Below are 19,102 nucleotides of genomic sequence, written 5' to 3'. Positions count from 1 at the left end.
ACATTATCACGGGGTGTCTGCGCCCTACACCACTGGAGAAATTACACTGCTTAGCCAGTATTGCACCACCTGACATCCACCGGGAAGTAGCAGCCAGTGGTGAAAGGACCAAGGCAGAGACATCTCCAACTCATCCCCTGTTTGGGTATCAGCCAGCACGTCAATGACTTAAATCTAGAAATAGTTTTCTAAGATCTACAGAGACACTCGCTGGAACACCTCAGCAAGCGAGAGCCCAAAAGTGGCAGGCTCAAACCCAGCACCTCAACCAATGAGGTTCTGATACCAAATGAGAGACTCCCCCCTGGGCACACAGAGGACTGGGCGACTTGGAAGGCGCTGAACAGACTGCGCTCTGGCACCACGAGATGCAGAGCCAACCTTCAGAAATGGGGCAACAAAGTGGAATCCTCGACATGCGAGTGTGGAGAGGAGCAAACCACTGACCACCTGCTGCAATGCCACCTGAGCCCTGCCACATGCACAATGGGGGACCTTCTTGCAGCAACACCAGAAGTACTCCAAGTGGCTAGATACTGGTCAAAGGACATTTAATCAACTACCAAACTCACACATTTTGTATTTTGTCTGTTTGTTTGCTTTGTCCTGTTAGAAATGTAATATAATTTGACTGGTTGTGCTGACACGACAAATAAATAAATTAATGAATCGATTCAGAATTTTCAGAAGTGACTTTAGAATCAAACCATCAGTGCCCCTTACATCCAAAATGAGTTTTGAACCACTTTTTTTTTATCAACCAAGCCTACTAGCTACTTAAGAACATTCTATAAAGGATGCTTGACTTCAATACTTTAAAAAAATCCACAGGATGGGCATTTTTCTTTTTGTTAATTGCTTTTTTTAAAAAATTGCAAAAGTAAAAAAAAAGAACACTTTCAATGAAACCTTTTTACAGTTTATTGTCTATCGTTGAATGTATCAAAAAGAGAATGTGAATAAATGAGGGACATTAAATGGTGAAATTCTATCAGGGCAAACAAATAAATAGTTATTTACAGTCTTTGGCAAAACAAAATGTAAGTCTTGTTGGTCTCTTGTTCATAAGCGGAAGCACACCCTTTCCTTGCTCTCTCTTTTTCACTTACCCATACTCACACAAACACACAAGAAAAAGCAAATCATAAATACTTTACAAAGCATATAGGCAATTATGATACAACCTAAATATTAACATCTTAGTCCCAGCACTGATGTCTTCTTTTTATTTCAAGAATACACAAACATTATTACATTAATGAAACTTTCATCACTCTTCTTTGTGGGACTTCAGGCTATAATTTCAAAACATTAAAATATAAAATGAAGAAACATCCCAAACAAACAAGTTACAAACCTTGTCAAAAGGATTTTATGTTAATATGCGTTTACATTAATATGACAACTTTAAAAAGTGCAATAAAGTCTTTATATGGTATATAATGTCAAAATCAAATCAGACATTGGAAAATGGCAAAACTGACCTTTGGCTCACTATGTTCTCAAGTGAAGTAAAATAGATTATCCCAATTTACCTATTGTGTCCATGTGCACTACCTCTCATGCACAGAAAACAAAGTGATCTAACTTCCCTGACCCTTAACTTTGGTGGTCACATAAGAACAGCTCTGGGTATATTTGAGAAAAAAGGTTTTTCAGATGCCCACTCCTAAAATGTCCCCATGATCCGGCTGGGGAATGGGGATGGTGTTCTGGAAGTTATAATGCAAAAAAACCCCAATCTATCCAAGCACTGCTTCCAGGATTGTGTCCATCCAATGATTGAAACCATTCTGTCCACTAATTAATTTGAACAGGGTTATCCACCTCTAGATAAAGGTTATCATCTCACTTGCACTTGGGATCTCTATAATGTATACCACCAGCTGGATCAGAAAGGATGTATTTAACTCCTGACCTGATCTAACAACATAAAATAAACAGACATTTTTGAACTAGATTTTAGCCTAACTGTTGCATCACTGGAAATGAATTCTATTCCCCACTTGAAACCAAGGGCCCTTCCACACAGCCCTATATCCCAGAATATCAAGGCAGAAAATCTCACAATATCAGCTTTGAACTGGGTTATCTGAGTCCACTTTCAGATAATATGGGATTTTCAGCCTTGATATTCTAGAATATAGGGTTGTGTGGAAGGGCCCCAGATCTAAGGTTAAGGACCAAAGTCTTCCAAATAGTTTTAGACTGGACCTCCCATGTCTGGCTTTGATCCCTGGTACCTGGGAGAGGTGCAGTCTAACAGCATCTACAGCAGTGGTTCTCAACTTGTGGGTCCTCAGATGTTTTTGGCCTTCAAATATCAGAAATCCTAACAGCTGGTAAACACCTGGGGCCCCACAGGTTGAGAACCACTGATCTAGAGGGTTACATGATCCCCACCTCTGGGCTATACTAACAAGGGCATCCAATGTTGAAGTATACAAGTATAAACTAAATGTTAAATATGTATATATGATTGTATAACTGAATAACTGTTGTCTCTGGTATGATAAAAGGCTGATTTTTTCACCAATCTTTCTGTAAAATACCTATACACAGCAGGCATACATACAAAATGCAAACATAGAAGACAATTGTAAATATAATGGTTCCACTTACAAAGTTTTAGTGGCCATCTAGTTTATTTGGTGATTCAGAACATTGAAAAAATAATGTAACTTATATAAATCATACATATAACCCAGAGGATATATATCTACTCAGATTCTAGCTGGTTTCTTTGAGGTTTTTCACTGTTAATGTGCGCTATGGCATATTTCTGATAAATTACTGGAGAAGACATCTGCACCATACAATAATAAATAGATTGTTAAAAACCTTGTAACTGAAGCCCTAACATAGTACCAGATTTTGGTCATAAATGTGTTGCCATCAGATTTGGAAAGTATCAAAGTACTTGTTGGAAGAGTTAGGGAAATGGTTCACCTGGTCTTCAACTGATTTCATGGATACCTCAAGCACAGAGTCAGATACCTATTCCAAAACTGCTATCCAGAAAATACTTGTTTCTATTATTAGTGGAAATATTCCCTCCCTAATGGTGTGTCTTCCTACAGTAATCTTTACAGACTGATTCTAAACCTTAAATGGCAAACAAGTTTGCTGTCTCACCAATTAACACCTGTGTCATGGTCAAGGTGGGGAAAATGAATGAAAGACACAGTGGCCAAACCCCAGACAGGAAGGCAATTAATAGTGAAAGCCAAGTGAACCTACTTTTTAAAAGGAACATCCACAGTTGATTCTGATATACAAAAGCTATTTTAAAATTCACTATAGTTCTATTTCAAGTAAAAATAACAATTTTATATACATGGTGTGGAGTATTCCAGCCTGGCATCATATACTGCTGATTATTATTTATTTATTTATTTTGTAGCAGAACATAGAAATGTGACCTACATTGAGGCAGGCCATTGATTCAGCTAAAATTCTATCTATTCAAAGTCTATGTGGTTTGTGGTTCTTCAGACTGAACTGACACTCCCATAATCTCTCATAGAATCATAGTGTTGGAAGAGGCCTCATAGGTCATCCAGTCCTGCCAAGAACCAGGAAAATCGCATTCAAAGCACCCCCGACAGATGGCCATCCAGCCTCTGTTTAAAAACCTCAAAAGAAGGAGCCTCCACCATATTCCAGGGCAGAGAGTTCCACTGCTGAACAGCTCTCACAGGAAGTTCTTCCTAATGTTCAGGTGGAATCTCCTTTCCTTGTCTCAGCTAGATAGAAATGGTTTATGTGTTTTGATATATGGATATAAATTCAGGACATCATTCACTGAGGATCTCAGCAGACTTTAGTAGAAGGGGTCTTTAGTCTGCATCAATTATATCAGTACATAACAAAATCTGGGGAAAATCTGTTATTGGTTGGAAAGTGTTATTTCTTGTTTAATTGTGTTGTACACACTTTGAAAGTAGTTGTTATACTCCAGAAACTTTGTTTTTGTGGCTGCCACAAACAATGTTGAATTGGTTGAGATTCTATGAAATAGTCATTGAAAAACTATAGAAAAAATGTGCTGCAGGATGTCCTAACAAACTTTTTCCATATTTTTATGACAGAACCAATTAGGAAATCACACTACATAGTGCTACAGAGACAAAACAAGATGCTTATTTGATCTGCCTCTGCCAGCAATGAAATGGTCATGAGGAAAACATATTACAAAAGTGAGCCCTGGTAGGGTGACAAGGAACCATAGCAGAGTTAAACACATAGACTGCTCCACCATATGTTCAATTCAGCCTCAGTTCAACATCTTAGAGGGCCACATGTTCCTCAACTCGTCTTCACTAACTATCAATAGTTTGTAGAGTTTTCAGGTAAAATTACCTCTAGCCTTAATTGGAGATACCAAAAATTGAATCTGGAACCTTTCAAACACGAAGATTTATCCTACTACAGAACTAAAGCATTTTTCCTAAGTTCTTCACAATTGATGCAATTCAATGCCATGAGTAAGTTATTGCTCGCGACAATAGATTCAAGTCAGATCCATTCAGAAGGGATCTTTCCATCTGAGCACTCTCTTAAAGGCATGACTCCATGGGAAATAATTCCAACTTCACTTTTGTAGAAGAGAAACAAATATCACATCTGAAGTTTTCACATCAGCTATTAAACTATGAGTTTACTATAATTGCTCAAGGGCCAGTTCCCACCATTTGAAAAAAAAATCAATTATATTTAATTTTTAATTTAAAACACACATTTGATCTAGGGATATAAAAATATTAATATATGTTCTCATTGTCAACAAAATAGGTTTTTCAACACACTAAGACATCGTATAGAAAGAAGTGTCACCCAGAGCAACATTTTTCACACTTGTAGAGAGTGAAACAAACAAGCTGGGGGAGAAGGCAGTTTCCCACATGAAATTATTTTGCAAAAAGAATGCTGTATGTTGTTCAAAGAACAATATTTTGTGCAAAATACAATGGTTTTTTGTCCAAAAAAAAAACATCACAAATTTTTCACCAAACCAACTCCCATGTGAAAAATGATCCAAAATGTACAAAACAATTACATAATCTCACTTGGAGAGAAAACCTGTGAAATGTTTCATCTCAAATGTGAGAACAAAGGAAGCAAAGATTCACAACCCAAACTCCATCTTAAAATGTGCTAGAAAATCAATAGTTCATGAAATCATATTTAAACTTAGCCCCTGCTTTCATTTCTCATGGCTTCTTGGTTAGGAAGGTAGTGTTTATTCCTTTTTAAACTGGGCTGAAATTTATCTCCCGAACTATTTTATCACCAAGGCCCAGCCTCGATCTGAACAATGTTGGCTAAAAATGTGGCCTGCCTTCTAATGACCAAAAACTTCTTCACATCAGTCTTCCCACACAACTTCACATCCCACCATATCTATAATATATCTATATGTACATTAAGTAATTACACTTTTACAATTTAACTGTAAACGTCATCAGAGAAAAAGAAAATGAACAAACATGTCTGCCAAGTTTTCACTCTCCATAGCATTCTGGTTTCCTTCAGTGGTGGGTTTGATGGTCTCTTGTGGGCCTTTCAGCCCAGGTTCTTAGAAGGCACTTAGGTGTAGGATTGGAGGGCTCCCCTTAGGCAGCAGGGAGGCACATAGTCAGGGAAACATACCGGAGGCCAAGTTGAAAAATGAGTGAGGGGTTTGGAGTACCAGGATATACAGAGGTGTCTATGTTGAATGGGATCTACAGTACTTTGCTGGTTATGAAGCAGCTTTTACTCAGGCATCTACAACAAAGACAAAGAAAAACACAATGTTCACTAGAGACAAGAAAGGCATACTCACACACAAAAACCAATTGCTAAAAACTCACATCTAGTAATTAGAGGCATGTTATAGTACAGACCTTACTACTGATAGTACTTAATCTGAATGTATTGCAGTTTGCCTGGCCTTCATACTCAATATACTATCCCTAAACAAATCAGTGCATAAATGTGTTCTATTATTACTTTTACTACTAATAACAATAATAATAAACTTTATTTATCTTCTGCCGTATCTCCTTGGTGGGACTCAAGGCAGATTCCAAACATAAAAGGCAAACATTCAATGCCTGAACATAATAACAATACACACATAATAATGAAAATTGACAACCCAGCATATAAAAGCAAATCATTCCTTAACAACTAAAATTAAATGAAAAACTCAGCCTATTATAATTTCATAAGCCCCATTTTCACTGCCATATTATGCAGTTGCAGGTTAACTGCATTGAACTGGACTATATGGCAACATAGATTCATATAATCCAGGTAAATGCAATTCAATCTGTATTATATGAATCTACACTGACCATTATAATGCAGTTCAAACCATAGAATGGGTAAAAATGACATCTTTTCCACACAAAACTATGTATTTCTTTACAAAATAGTTCTACAAAACACTTCAGAATATGCAGTGACTGTGCCGAAAGTGCAGAAAGCTTTTTCATTTACAGTGGGAGAAAACAGTGGTAATTGTTTTTCACTTACAAGAATAAAATAGCTGAAAATTTACATCTCAACTATATAGTAACCAAGTGACAAATTTGTGTGTATGAATCAAAATTGCATCCACTTCTATCTATCCCAGCTGGTGAAGAATATTATAGATATAGGAATCTTTTGTATTACCTTACGAAGCTAAAATGACTTTGAGCACAAAATTGTTGAGGTAGTCTTTGCTTACCTCTACATTCATACTTGAGGTCAGAGAAGTACACCATCTCTTGTGAAAAGACAAATAAACCTAACCTCCCGCCAGCATAAGTCTTGTCATAGATGGGTCCAGAATCTGCCATGACTTGCTTCCCTTCATATACTAAAACTCTGAAGGAAGAATATCATGTAGATTAGATGGAGTGTTTAGTTATCTTTCAAGCTAAAATAAAAGTTCTTCTAAGAAAGATATGAAATATCAAATATCCACAAATATCTAAAACACATGACTTGGAACTTGTAATGGTCCAAATGTTCAATACCATTGTTTACCAGGCTGGTTAGACCTTATGAGAAATGTATTTTAACAGCATCAGGAAAGTTGAGATTCCCGGTACTGTACTAACATCAGAGTCTGCTCCATTCAGATTCCTAACATGAACCAATCTGACCAGCGTTGTTGTTGGCTCATCAGTAAATGTATAGATACTATTGACAAAAGAATTTTCTGTTCTTCTCAGGCCAGCCAAGGGTAATAGAGTATATCTATTCTGGGAAGGCATATTGTACATTTGACACATTTAGAGCATTTATAACTATTGTACATTTAGTTATCCCAAAGAATAATAACTTTTTTTTTGTACCCTGCCTCCATCTCCCTGAAGGGACTTAAAGCGGCTTACTCTATGACACAAAATGCCTAAAACAATGCATAAAATGAACACAATACAATACAAAAAAGTAAAACTAATAGCATATTAAAAAAATTAAAACTCAGAACAATGCCCAATAACCTATGGTGACAACTGCCATAAAACATGTCCAAACTGTAAACAAGGCAGGGGAATGGGAAAGTTCAATTTGTAGCTTTCTTCAGTCTTTTCTCCCTCTCTGCCAAGATCCAATGATTCCAAGAAATAAAATCCCATCCCTGTCCAAGTATTGTTTTTATTGAATAAAGGGCTTTGTTTATGTGAGTCATTCAACAAAAATTGCTATCTATGATCAAATGGAAAGTTGATCAATGGCAGACTATTTAGAATACCCCAAAATCTTTCAACAATAAGCAGGAAAAGATGACCATGAATGGAGTGACAACATTAGAATTTGTTTACACATAATCAAGTAAACCTTTATTTATAATAAAATGGGAAAGCAATACCATATCCTTCAAGAAATGTCTCACTTTATTAATCCTGTCTTAGGTCTGTGGATCAAATGCCACCTGTATGCAGTGTAATCTTTCCAGCCAATATTCTTGGGGTCATGCCACAATGTACGCACCTGTGATAAAATAAAAAATACAAACTTAAAAAAAACTAAAGCCTTATGAATGAATGTTATAACTAGGATATATCAGGTTTCCATGGTTTCTATCTTTTGGATTAGTGTTTCTCAGTATTTGGTCTTCCAGATGTTTTGAGCTTCAGCTCCTGAAATCTCTAATAATTAGGAATGACAGCTTCAAGTTCTAGAAGCTGAAGTCCCAAAACAACTAGAGGACAAAGACTGAGAACAACTGCCACAGTTCCAAAGTTTTTAAAAAAGTTTTAAATGTATTAATGTTCATCTTTATATCCCCATCCTTTGATGAGGTTTACTTTTTGGCACTATGATGTGCCAATAAAATGCATGTATGGAATGTTAGGCAACTGAGAAAAGTCAAGTATACTGTGAAGAGTTACAGGGGGTGCAATGGCTTTTTCTGCAATTCCACACAGGGATCCCTGTCAGTTGAGAGGGTTTGCTACTCTGTGTAACAGACATAATTGGTCAATGTATTCCCAAGGGATTCACCACATGGGAGTAATTGGCATGTTCAAGGGTGCCATTGAGAAAGAAGGTAAAGCTGCTCTTGGTAACCCAGGTTTCTTGGGTAAGGTATATTTAGTCATTCCACTAGGCACTCTTGGAGCTCAGTTAAATGATAGATTTAGCATCACCCATGAAACATAATGGAAATATATTGAATTAAATCTCTGTTACAATCCAAAATCTGCTTAGCTTCCATTCATGGTCATTGTGGAAAATGTGGTATTCCACAATTAGGTATCATGGGTTTAAACCTGTGGTATTTTACCAAAAATACCTGTTACTGGCCAAACTGAATGTTGGACTAGGTAGACCTTTGGTCTAATCTAGTAGTGATTTTGTGTCGTGCTTACTACAGACAGTACATTGCTAAATGGGAATTATAAAAATATCTTTTACCTGTCCAGCTGTGTTTCCAGTATGCCAAAGAGCATTTCTCAAATGTTCACCAGTGCCGGTTGTGGAGTTCACTACTTTAAGTGATACTCCTGAATAACCATAAGCCCTAGTGGGCTTGTCTTCCCAATATGTCTGAGTAACTTGTTTCCACATCAGGACATAGAAGCGACTGCTAGACTGGTAAGCAAAGACAAATCCAGCATAATCATCATCCCGGTCCGTATTGACATAAAATGTACCACTGAAGTCAACAGAACTGAATTCATCATAACCTGCAACAGGACAAAAGAATGATAGTCTCACAATAGTTGCAGCACATTGAGAACTTCAGTGTTGGAAAGCAACTATTTTCTCATCACATAAACTAAAAAACAGTTTGGCAAAAATGTTCATGCTTTTTCTTGCTTTATAAATATAAATTTATTTATTTACTTTGTTTTATATCCTGTTGAGGGACTCAGAGCAGCTAACAAGTATCAAGTTGGTTTCAGACAGTCCTCTATTTTGGTACTTTTCCTGTTTCCAACTGTGAACAAGTTAATATGATCTATCTTTCATATGTTTCTTATCTTCTAAATGTTACTGTTCTTTTTCATTGTTTGATTTAAAATGAACTCATTGGATTAGTATTAGGTTTATTTACCAAAACATACATAAACTGGTGAGGGTCATCGTACTTTGAAAATTCAATTCCATAGTTACAATGGATATTAAGATAAGTAGATATAGGATTTTATCCTCAGTTTATTTGCAAATTTCAAATTGTTCAGACATTCACCCAAGTATAGTTCAATGCATGCTAAGGAAAAGGATTTGCATGTGTAGGAACATGGGGAGAGAAGACATTCCCACCACCCTTCAGTAATCCATGCATTCAGACAAACATCAGAATATGGGATAGCTTAGTATGAATATAAGGGTTTTTATCTTAGCAATAACTATTCTGATTCACTCAAGACAAGGGAAAAATCAATTACATTACTTTATTAATTGTGAAATATGAAGAATGCACTGCTTTTTCTGTTCTCTTTTATAAAACACTCATGTCAAGCCATGTATATGAGATAATTTGTTATTACATAATATTTGTGTGATTGCCAAACATTCTTCAGAAGTGATAAGGTCTTCTAGCTTTTCAAAAAAAAGTCATTTGAGACAACTGAAGAATATGAAATTTGGAACTAATTTCTTAAGCTGAATGTACAACTGGCTTGCAAGCACTCACATGAAATAATAATGGGCTGCTGTTCACAGTACTATATCATTAGTTCCCACCTTCCAAAGGGGCTTTAAATTTCAATGTTTTATCAATAATCCCCAATATAACATAAACAACCAAGGAGAATTTTAAAAACATTTCATATTAGGACATGGGGGATATTGATTCAAATATAAGAAAAATCCAGAATACTTCTGGAAAGCTGAATAACTTTGAACTATAATTGGACTGACAGTCATAACTCTTAGAAAAGCTTCTGTGCTGTATTATAGTTCTACAAATACTTACCGACAGCAATGCCAGGGTCTGAGTTAGCCGTCTGTACAAGTTCTTTGCCCTGATGACGAATGACCCAGTTTGGATCAATCTGCGTTGTTCCTTTAGGGTCCAGGGGCACCATCTGGAACTTTCTGAAATCAGTTTCACTAATGGCATCATTTTCAGGACACACATCATAAATATCTGGGACTTTGTCATTGTCAAAGTCATCTTTGCAGATGTCACCTCGGCCATCGCCTAAAATGTGTATGTTGAAGGGTAAAACCCCCACAAAATAGAATTACTTATTTCACATTCAGAACTTTTTGCCCCAAGATAGTTTTTTTTTTAAAAAAAATGGCAACTTATGTAATTAGCAATAATATAAGCACTGAAGATCCAGTAGCAAATTCTCAAGAACAGAGAAATCTAACAGAGCCATTTAGTAAGCTTTCATTGAGGCTGTTGTGTAATAAAATGTACTTCAAACAGACAAATCAACTGTCAGTGAAAAGGTCTTTACAAGCTTCATAATGTAATACACAATCTATGAATTGGAAGAGCTTTTGAGATTACGTAGTTTAACTTCCTGATCAATATAAGATGGTTATTATTATTATTATTATTATTATTATTATTATTTTCCTTTGCTACACATGAACTGGAATATCAGTCACTGATTTTAAAAGAGGATGATGTAGAAACCTCTAAATCCTTTACACCCTAATAAGCACTCAGTGAAATGGAACTTCACATTAAACGTATCTGTGTTATCAGATAACTTCAGCAATATTCTTCTTATAAACATTTAAGTTTATGGTCATGATTCTTGCCACATCTGTATCAAATTAGTGAATAAGGCATTACATCAAATCATATTTAAAATAGCTCTTGGCCATATGTTAATTTATAGGAGAAAATGTTATCTTATGAAAAAGAACAACAGTGATAAACTATAAGAGCAATAATCATTCTTCTAAATCCTGGAATGGAGCTAAAACATGATCCTATTTGATTTACATGGCAGAGCTATTCTAGGGAGTAGAGTGCAACAAGAAAAATATCCTGATACAGAGAAACCTTCTTAATGGTAATTGGTAAATAGTTTGAGGGCTATTTCAGAATATAATATTTACCATGTTAAAGAGTCATTTAAGAGTGAAGAACAGTAGACATGAAAAAAGACGTCAAAACAGCAAACTGAAATGGTACCATGTCTTCAGTATTCCCCAATTAACAATTTGCACATCACATCCTGCAAACTCACTATATTTTCCAAATACACATATTTTCTACCACATTGTCTCCAAAATTTTCAGTTTGTTCAGAAAATACTATTTATGTATGACTCCTACTTGTGCTCTCTGGTTTCTGACACTTTTCCAGATATCTCCACTATATGTTTGAACTTATTGATATAATCATGGGGTATTTTTAACTGAAATTCTAAGATATTTCTGTGAACACCAGTCAGTATAATTCTCCCACTCCATCTATTATTGCACATTTACATTAATTTATCTAATTGGTAAGGAGATCCAATATCACTTCTTTCAGATCCATATTTCTTCAGAAAGTGTCTCACACAGTTTCCATGACCAGTTTTTGTTATGTGGTGCACAAAAATGTTTTTGAAAATACAGTCAGAAAGAGAAATATTCAAGTATTTAAAATGGTTTTTGCCATTCTTTGTGAGAAAATGGCTCCACTTTCCACAATCTGACTGGTTGGCTGAAAAACCTAACTCCAAATTCTGACCAGCTGTGTGCTCCTGAACATGTGTTATCTTAACACTTAAGGAGAAAAGTGTGTGTTCCTAGTTATATTCCTCTTGCTAACATCAAAGAAGCATTTGTGGTCCGAATTAAGTTTTAATTCTTTAGTGCAAATGCTGTCCAAATTCCCTGTGGTGATGTTTGCTGCTGACAAGGCTGCTTTTCTGCCAAGAAACTTAGGAAAGTGTTTGCTCCAGCAGCCATGTTCATAAACGTTTTGGAGACCTTCCCTCTGAGGGATAGTAGTTCCGACACAAAGTCTCATTCAGTTTTATCCCTTGAAAGGATCCTACATTTGGGACCTTAATTAAGAACTACACAAGACATAGATTCACCTGTGACGAAATGACTACTTCTACACCTGGCAATAAATTGATCTTCCAGTTATTGGAATCACATGGGAAAAAGTAAAAACATGTGATCTGCTACGATGCTGAATGAGAGCCAGGACTGCATTTCACTGCAACTGCTCAAGGATTCTAAGGGCCTTTCCACATAGCCATATAATGCAGAATATCAAGGCAGATAATCCACAATATCTGCTTTGAACTGGGTTATCTGAATCCACACTGCCATATAACCCAATTCAGAGCACATAATGTGAACTTTTATACAGCTGTGTGGAAGGGGCCTAGGTTCAGGGAGTTCAAGACAAAGATCAAGGAGGCCCGTGAAGACCATGAAAGGGTTAGAGCTAGCAGGACAAAAACAGAAACAAAATGTATTGTTTTGCTCTGAATTTCCAGATTTCCAGACTAGCTTACTTGCTTTTGAAACACCATCTTCAAAATGAATTAAATGCTACTTTAATAGGATAATCATAGTTAGGATAATCATATGAAAGCCCTCCTCCAGGGCAAGACAGAAGTAAAGTGTTAATACATCTATAAGTGACTCATCTGTGAGATAAATTAGTCACAGCTTCCAGCATAGAGGCTGTGTGTGTGTGTGTGTGTGTGTGTGTGTGTAGTGCAAAAACTTGGTCATTAGAAGTAAAAAAGAATCTTAATGGCACAGTTTGGCTAATTGAGATTTGCAGTCCAACCAAATAACATCTCCAAGATATATGATCTATAACCTGGACAAGAAAAAGAAGATGGGCCTCTGTAGCTGTTCATGTCCTTGGCAGTTTCTGTGTCTGTGAAATAGCCTTACCATCAGAGTCCTTCTGGTCTGGGTTAAATGTGAGACGGCAATTGTCCCTGTCATCTGGAATACCATCATTGTCGTCATCAGGATCACAAGCATCCCCTTTCCCATCCTTATCATGATCTGCCTGATTGGCATTAGAAATGTACGGACAGTTGTCTTTGTTGTTCTGGTGACCATCTTCATCAATGTCCTCATTGTTGTCACATTGGTCACCAACCAGATCATTATCGACATCAGTCTGAATAGCAGAAAGATAAAAGAATCTGTGCCAACACTAGAACTCAAAGTGCATGTTATAGAGAAAAATCATATCTTAATATATACAGCTATGACAATAGTAAATCACCACCATCACCATCATTGTCCTGAAATCATATTAAGGACATTGGATTTGTTGGAAATATATGTATTAGAAAAAAGATCATTCTTAAGGCATGTAAAAAAAAATCAGGAGGTTAAAGATGATGTTTCAGTGAGTGCCTAGAAGGCAGAGTAAAACACCTGCAGGCTAACAGAGTAATTACCTGAGGTGTCGACAGCTAATAAACTTTTGGCTATAAATCAGGATGCCAAGAGATGTTATTTCTCTTTCACTATTGACCTCCTTCCATGACTGTTGGTTTGTAAACTTGTAAGTATTTGTAAATTGTAACTATAATAAACAGTGGGCCGCTAAGTGTTTATCTTAGCAGTGGTAAGAAATGCTAGAAGCTGCAGTCCAACTACATCTGAAGGGCCACATTTTGGCCACCCTGTCCCCAAAACAATTCACAGACTGTGAAATGTGCATCTAATTGTAAGAGAAGTTTTAAAAGCACTAACCATCTTCTTTCATTCTCCCACCCACTGTTACTGGTCCTGCCCCTTGTGATTACACTATCCACTCAATTTGCTATCTTTATCATGCCAGAAGAAACTTGTTCCTCTTAGAAAAATCAGTGCTTTCAAAAAGTGATCATTGCATGGTAAATCAACATGTGTATCAATCCCATTGGGTCACTGATTCAATTTGTTCTATTCTAACTGGGATAAGCAATTGGATTTCAACCTCCACATTTCCAGGCTTTATATGGAAAAATTCTAGATATCTATTTGCTTAGTGTAGGCTCCCAGGTTGAGATTATTCTCCCAAAGAAAACAAACATTATCTTCCCTTCAAATGATGGCAATTTTGTGACTGGAGAATGTGTGAACAGAGCTACTGCTCTGACCCACTTTTCTTTGCCTTCTGCGTTCAGCTGAAGGAGTAAGGGAAAGATCGTGTACCATTTCATCATGTACCATGGATATAATTAATTTTCAGAAAAAGAGTTTAATTCTAAATGTAATTATGACTGGCTCAGATTTAATTTCCTTTAGTACTGAGACTTTACAATGTCTGCTTTAATTCTGCAAATATTTGGCATCATGGCCCACAATATCTCTTGAGACCACTGCAAGATGAAGAAAAATACCTTGACTTCAAGAAGTTTCAGTTCTAGTCTTTGTTTCCTTTGTAGGATTGTACAGATGAAGAAAATTTGTGCTGCTATTACGCAATTTTTTTCTTAGCTTAGAAACATTCTTAAGGCATGACTAGCTGATATTGACGTCAGTGGTGTTCTGTATGTTCTTTTATTTGTATAACCCTCCTCCACAAAGCCAGTGGCAATAACTTTGAACAATTAGAAATTCAATCTAGACCATTCACCCACCTTGAAGGCACATACTTCAGGCCAGAGCATTGAAAAAATTGAGAAGTTGTGTTTTTATAATTTGGGCATCCACTTTAATGCAGACTGCTATTTTCCATGAATGTTCATCTTTAATGTAATGATTTGTCATGTTATTAAACAGAACACCTTAATTCCATTCTGAATTCAGCATAAGTACAACCAGCTCTTGGAAAAGTTACTTCTTTAAACCACAATTCCTGCACTGCCCCAGCAAGCCAACTAACTTTTCCAAACTCTGAATAAAACACAGCACAGCTGCAATATAAGGCTGGAAAGTCCACTGTGGTTTGGGAATCATGTCAGCAATTTGAAAATGTCTGGTGGCCAAATAAAATAGAAGCTTGTGAATGTATGTACACACAGGCACACACAAGCAGAGGCAAATACTGTGTTTTTCTTATATACACAGGATATTTGTTACCTTACCCTCTCTACCCTCAGTTTCTGAACACTTTTAAGGTGTTTAAAAGAGCACTCTGGAAAACAAACTGCATGGAGAGAGAATTTCAAATGTTTTGTTCACCATGAATATTTCACTACTCTGGAGAATCATTAAATAACCTTATCTATCTGTCCCAGTTGTTGTCCTATCATTAGGCAGTGTACAGCTGCATCTCTCAGGAATTCTACTACAATGTCCAGAATCCCCTGGTTTTGAGAATTTACCTGAACCTTCTGAATTCTCCTGGGAATACTAGACTATTTTGACATAAAGACTACTACACAAACTAGCACAATTTCATTATATAGATATCAACAATCACTGAATGTATTGCCATAGGAGATACCATTTAAGTTTGTGTTGCAGACACCAAAAAGTTTCTCTGATGCTAATCAATCTTTTATTACAGGAAAAGTATGCTGTAAAATGTTTCAAAATGCCAACTACCGTTTCTCCTTCCCAGTACATTATTGCAACTCTAATGATAAGGCAAAAAGTATTTCCCTTCAAAATACTCCATAATAATCTTGATGTCTTTTAACTATGCAGGGCTGATGTATAGATGTGTGTGTATTGTCAGATATTAATAACACACCACTCTGGCTCAAAACTGAATCTTTGAATAGACTCCATTGGAAAGCACTGAATTTGAAGTAATATAGGATCTCTGAAGTGCCGGATGTATGATTACTATTTAATTCCTATAATTAATCACTTTGTGTAGCAGTTACCAAATGGCAAACATGCATGTGTGAACCCACCCTCAAGCTGGAAGAACCCCTAATAGGAAATCATTCGTTCTCCTCTCTGACATCTCTAAAAGATTTCTGGCAGTAAGAAAGGATGGACACAAAATGGGAATATGGAGTGTTTTTCCAGCAATGTATTTCTTCCCTGTCAGCCAGGTTTGAATTTAGGTCTTGAAAAGAAGCACTACTTGTTTCCTATAACAAGCCTAGGTTTCACCTCAGATCCTAAACTGTGCAGTAGTCTATAGAACCTCTAAAATCAAAGAAGCTGTCGATCTCATAATTTCAACTACATATAGAAATGCTAGTTCATTTACCTGATCAGGATTGTGAACCAGAGGACAGTTGTCACATTGATCACCAACTCCATCTCCATCTGTATCTGTTTGATCAGTGTTGTAGACATATGGGCAGTTATCTCGCGCATTGAAAACATCTGCCAAGAAAAAAAGGCAATGAAAACTAGTTCACCAAAGTAAACCAGAGTTCAGATTCCCTTGGCACAGAGCAATCGTTCCAGAATGGGGCTTTTACTTATTGCGTCCTCAAAGGAGTCCTATGGAGATAAATCAAGCATGGAGAGTAATTCCCTACTATAGCACTTTTATGTGCAGAAAATATTACCTTTGTGCAGAAAATCAAGTATTCTATATAGAAAATGTTGTTCTGTGCAAAACCACAGGTAACCTGGCATGTGATGATTCTTACACATCCAAGAGTCTCCTCATCAACATTTCTTGAGATTTGAAAAACTACTTGTGGTTTCTTATTTTTGAATATTTTCAAATACTGTTTCCATTTTTATATGCATTTTTAATGGCAAGCATTTTAATTCTTAGAAACTGCCTTGACTATCTACAGAAGATGAGCTATAAATGTCTACAGAAATACAGTAACTGAATGCTGGTAGAAACCTTATACTATGGAAAACCTTGAAAAGTGTTAGAGATTCTCCTGATAGACACATCCAACATTTTACTCAGTCACTGAATCAAATCCAGGGCTTAATAAGGGCTTTTTTTCCTTTGGTGCTGAAAACTGGGATTTATCTGCCAGGAAATGCTGTAGCAACATCCTTGGAACATAGATGCTTCTGTGTCCGACTCTTGCCAAAACCTACAAACCTAAAAGAGCATTGTGAAAATACCAACAATGTTTGGGTTGGTAGGCTTTTCAGCACTGGGCTACTGTTCAGGCCAGTTTTGCCAGTTTAATAACCTTAAATATCACTGTTGGTCTCCCCCCTCCTTTTCTGAGCCAAAAATGTAATTTGGGATCCTTAATATTCTAACATCCAAAATACATTTCTCTTCTACCCCTAAGGCATTTTGGCAAGCCCTCCAGGTGAAGACATTTGATTTAGCTGGCATGTCAAATATGGTTCTTCATGCAGGAATATTCTGCAGAAATGTTTTAATATATTATCATCTTTCACTTCTTGTGAGCTACCCAAAGAACCTATGTTGGCCTAGATAAATGTAGCAAATTAAACAAACAAACATAGAAGACTATGGTTTTTCTCCAAATTACACTTAGATTTGTCATTACATTAACACATAAAATGAATGGAACATTTTAAAAAACACTTCATCCACTATATTTTTCTACCCCAAAATACTTCTTAGAGAATATCTAACAGGTTTGGATCACCCAAACTATCAAGGCAGATAATCCACAATATCTGCTTTGAACTGGAATATTGGAGTCCACACTGCCATATAATCCAGTTCAACATGGATTTATACAGCTGTGTGGAAGGGGTCAGAGACACTTTGTTATTGTCCAGAAAAAGGAAGGCAATGATACCTTTTTAATATTGTATCCAAGCCTGCAGAAAATCAGAAAACTATAGACATATTCCTTTAGGGGATATCAAGTTTATTTTACCAGTCTTATATTTAAATTGTATGGAATTTAGCAAGCTACTTTATACTGAGTAGCTTTAAATATATATAATTTAGTAATATTTTGTGTGATGGTCTCACTTTACTATTTTTATCCATTTTAGATTTATATTTAGAAGTAATAGGTTTTTTTTATATATAAAATTAATCTAAAGCCCTGGTGGAACATTTTTAGATTAACTTTTCTTTTTTCCCCTGGATTAGGAGCAATGCACATAAATCATACACATCCAACTATGTATCCAGACACACATCAAATGGAATGCAGCCTCTCTGCAGAATTATTTTGGATGCACATTTTAAATTGAATTCAAATGCACATCCTTAATCCCATTGTTCCACTGTCAGCCACATTTTAACCCTTGATTAGTAGAATTTGGATTTGAAACTATGTTTCCAATATGAAACAAATGAAAAAATTGCTTAATATTAGCAATATAGGAAGATTAGGAAGAGCTTCCTGATTGTAAGAGCTGTTCAACAGTGGAACTCTCTGTCTTGAAGTGTGATGGATGTTCTTTCTTTGGGGGCTTTTAAACAGAGGCTGGATGGCCATCTGTCAGGGGTACGTTGAATATGATTTTCCTGCATGACAGGGGGGTTGAACTGGATGGCAGGTTGTCTCAGGCAACCATGGTGGACAACCAGTGGCAAGCTGGTCATGTGAGAATATTGGCCGGCAGTCAGGGTGGCTGAGGAGAGGATCCAGATCCATGGGAGGCCAACCCCGTTGAGCTGCAACTAAATAAAGTTGCAGCCTTTTTATTACTCAAACATGGTGTCATTTATCTGTGTCCGTGTGCAAGCAGGGATGACATCCCCGCATACACATGAAATCTCTAGTCAAATGGAAATTTCCATGACTAGAACAGCAGAAGGTAGTTTTAACCAATGCCCTTGTAACTACCTGTAGCTCATAAAATCTGGTTTTGAGGGTGGAGGAAAACTCTAAATCATGTTGGGAGGATGGAACAATAACGTAAGAGGAAA

At 36.5% G+C, this 19,102-nt stretch overlaps 1 protein-coding gene across 2 annotated transcripts in view; it reads right to left on the bottom strand.

Annotated features, from left to right (window-relative positions):
• Positions 1–897: 897 nt before the first annotated feature.
• Positions 898–19,102, bottom strand: part of THBS2 (thrombospondin 2) — a 50,357-nt gene continuing 32,152 nt past the window's right edge. For both annotated transcript variants that reach the window (XM_060753766.2, XM_060753765.2), the window contains 7 exons: positions 16,526–16,644; positions 13,306–13,540; positions 10,406–10,633; positions 8,899–9,170; positions 7,874–7,971; positions 6,719–6,858; positions 898–5,769 (listed from right to left, as the gene is read on the bottom strand). In XM_060753766.2, coding sequence (XP_060609749.2) covers positions 5,762–5,769; positions 6,719–6,858; positions 7,874–7,971; positions 8,899–9,170; positions 10,406–10,633; positions 13,306–13,540; positions 16,526–16,644 — 1,100 coding nt within the window. In that variant the 3' untranslated portion in view covers positions 898–5,761. The remainder of the gene's footprint in view (positions 5,770–6,718; positions 6,859–7,873; positions 7,972–8,898; positions 9,171–10,405; positions 10,634–13,305; positions 13,541–16,525; positions 16,645–19,102) is intronic.

The sequence above is a fragment of the Anolis sagrei genome, chromosome 1, assembly GCF_037176765.1.
Source record: "Anolis sagrei isolate rAnoSag1 chromosome 1, rAnoSag1.mat, whole genome shotgun sequence".
NCBI lineage: Eukaryota > Metazoa > Chordata > Lepidosauria > Squamata > Dactyloidae > Anolis > Anolis sagrei.
The sequence above is the reverse complement of the archived record's forward strand: the minus strand, read 5'-3'. Positions and strand labels throughout refer to the sequence as shown.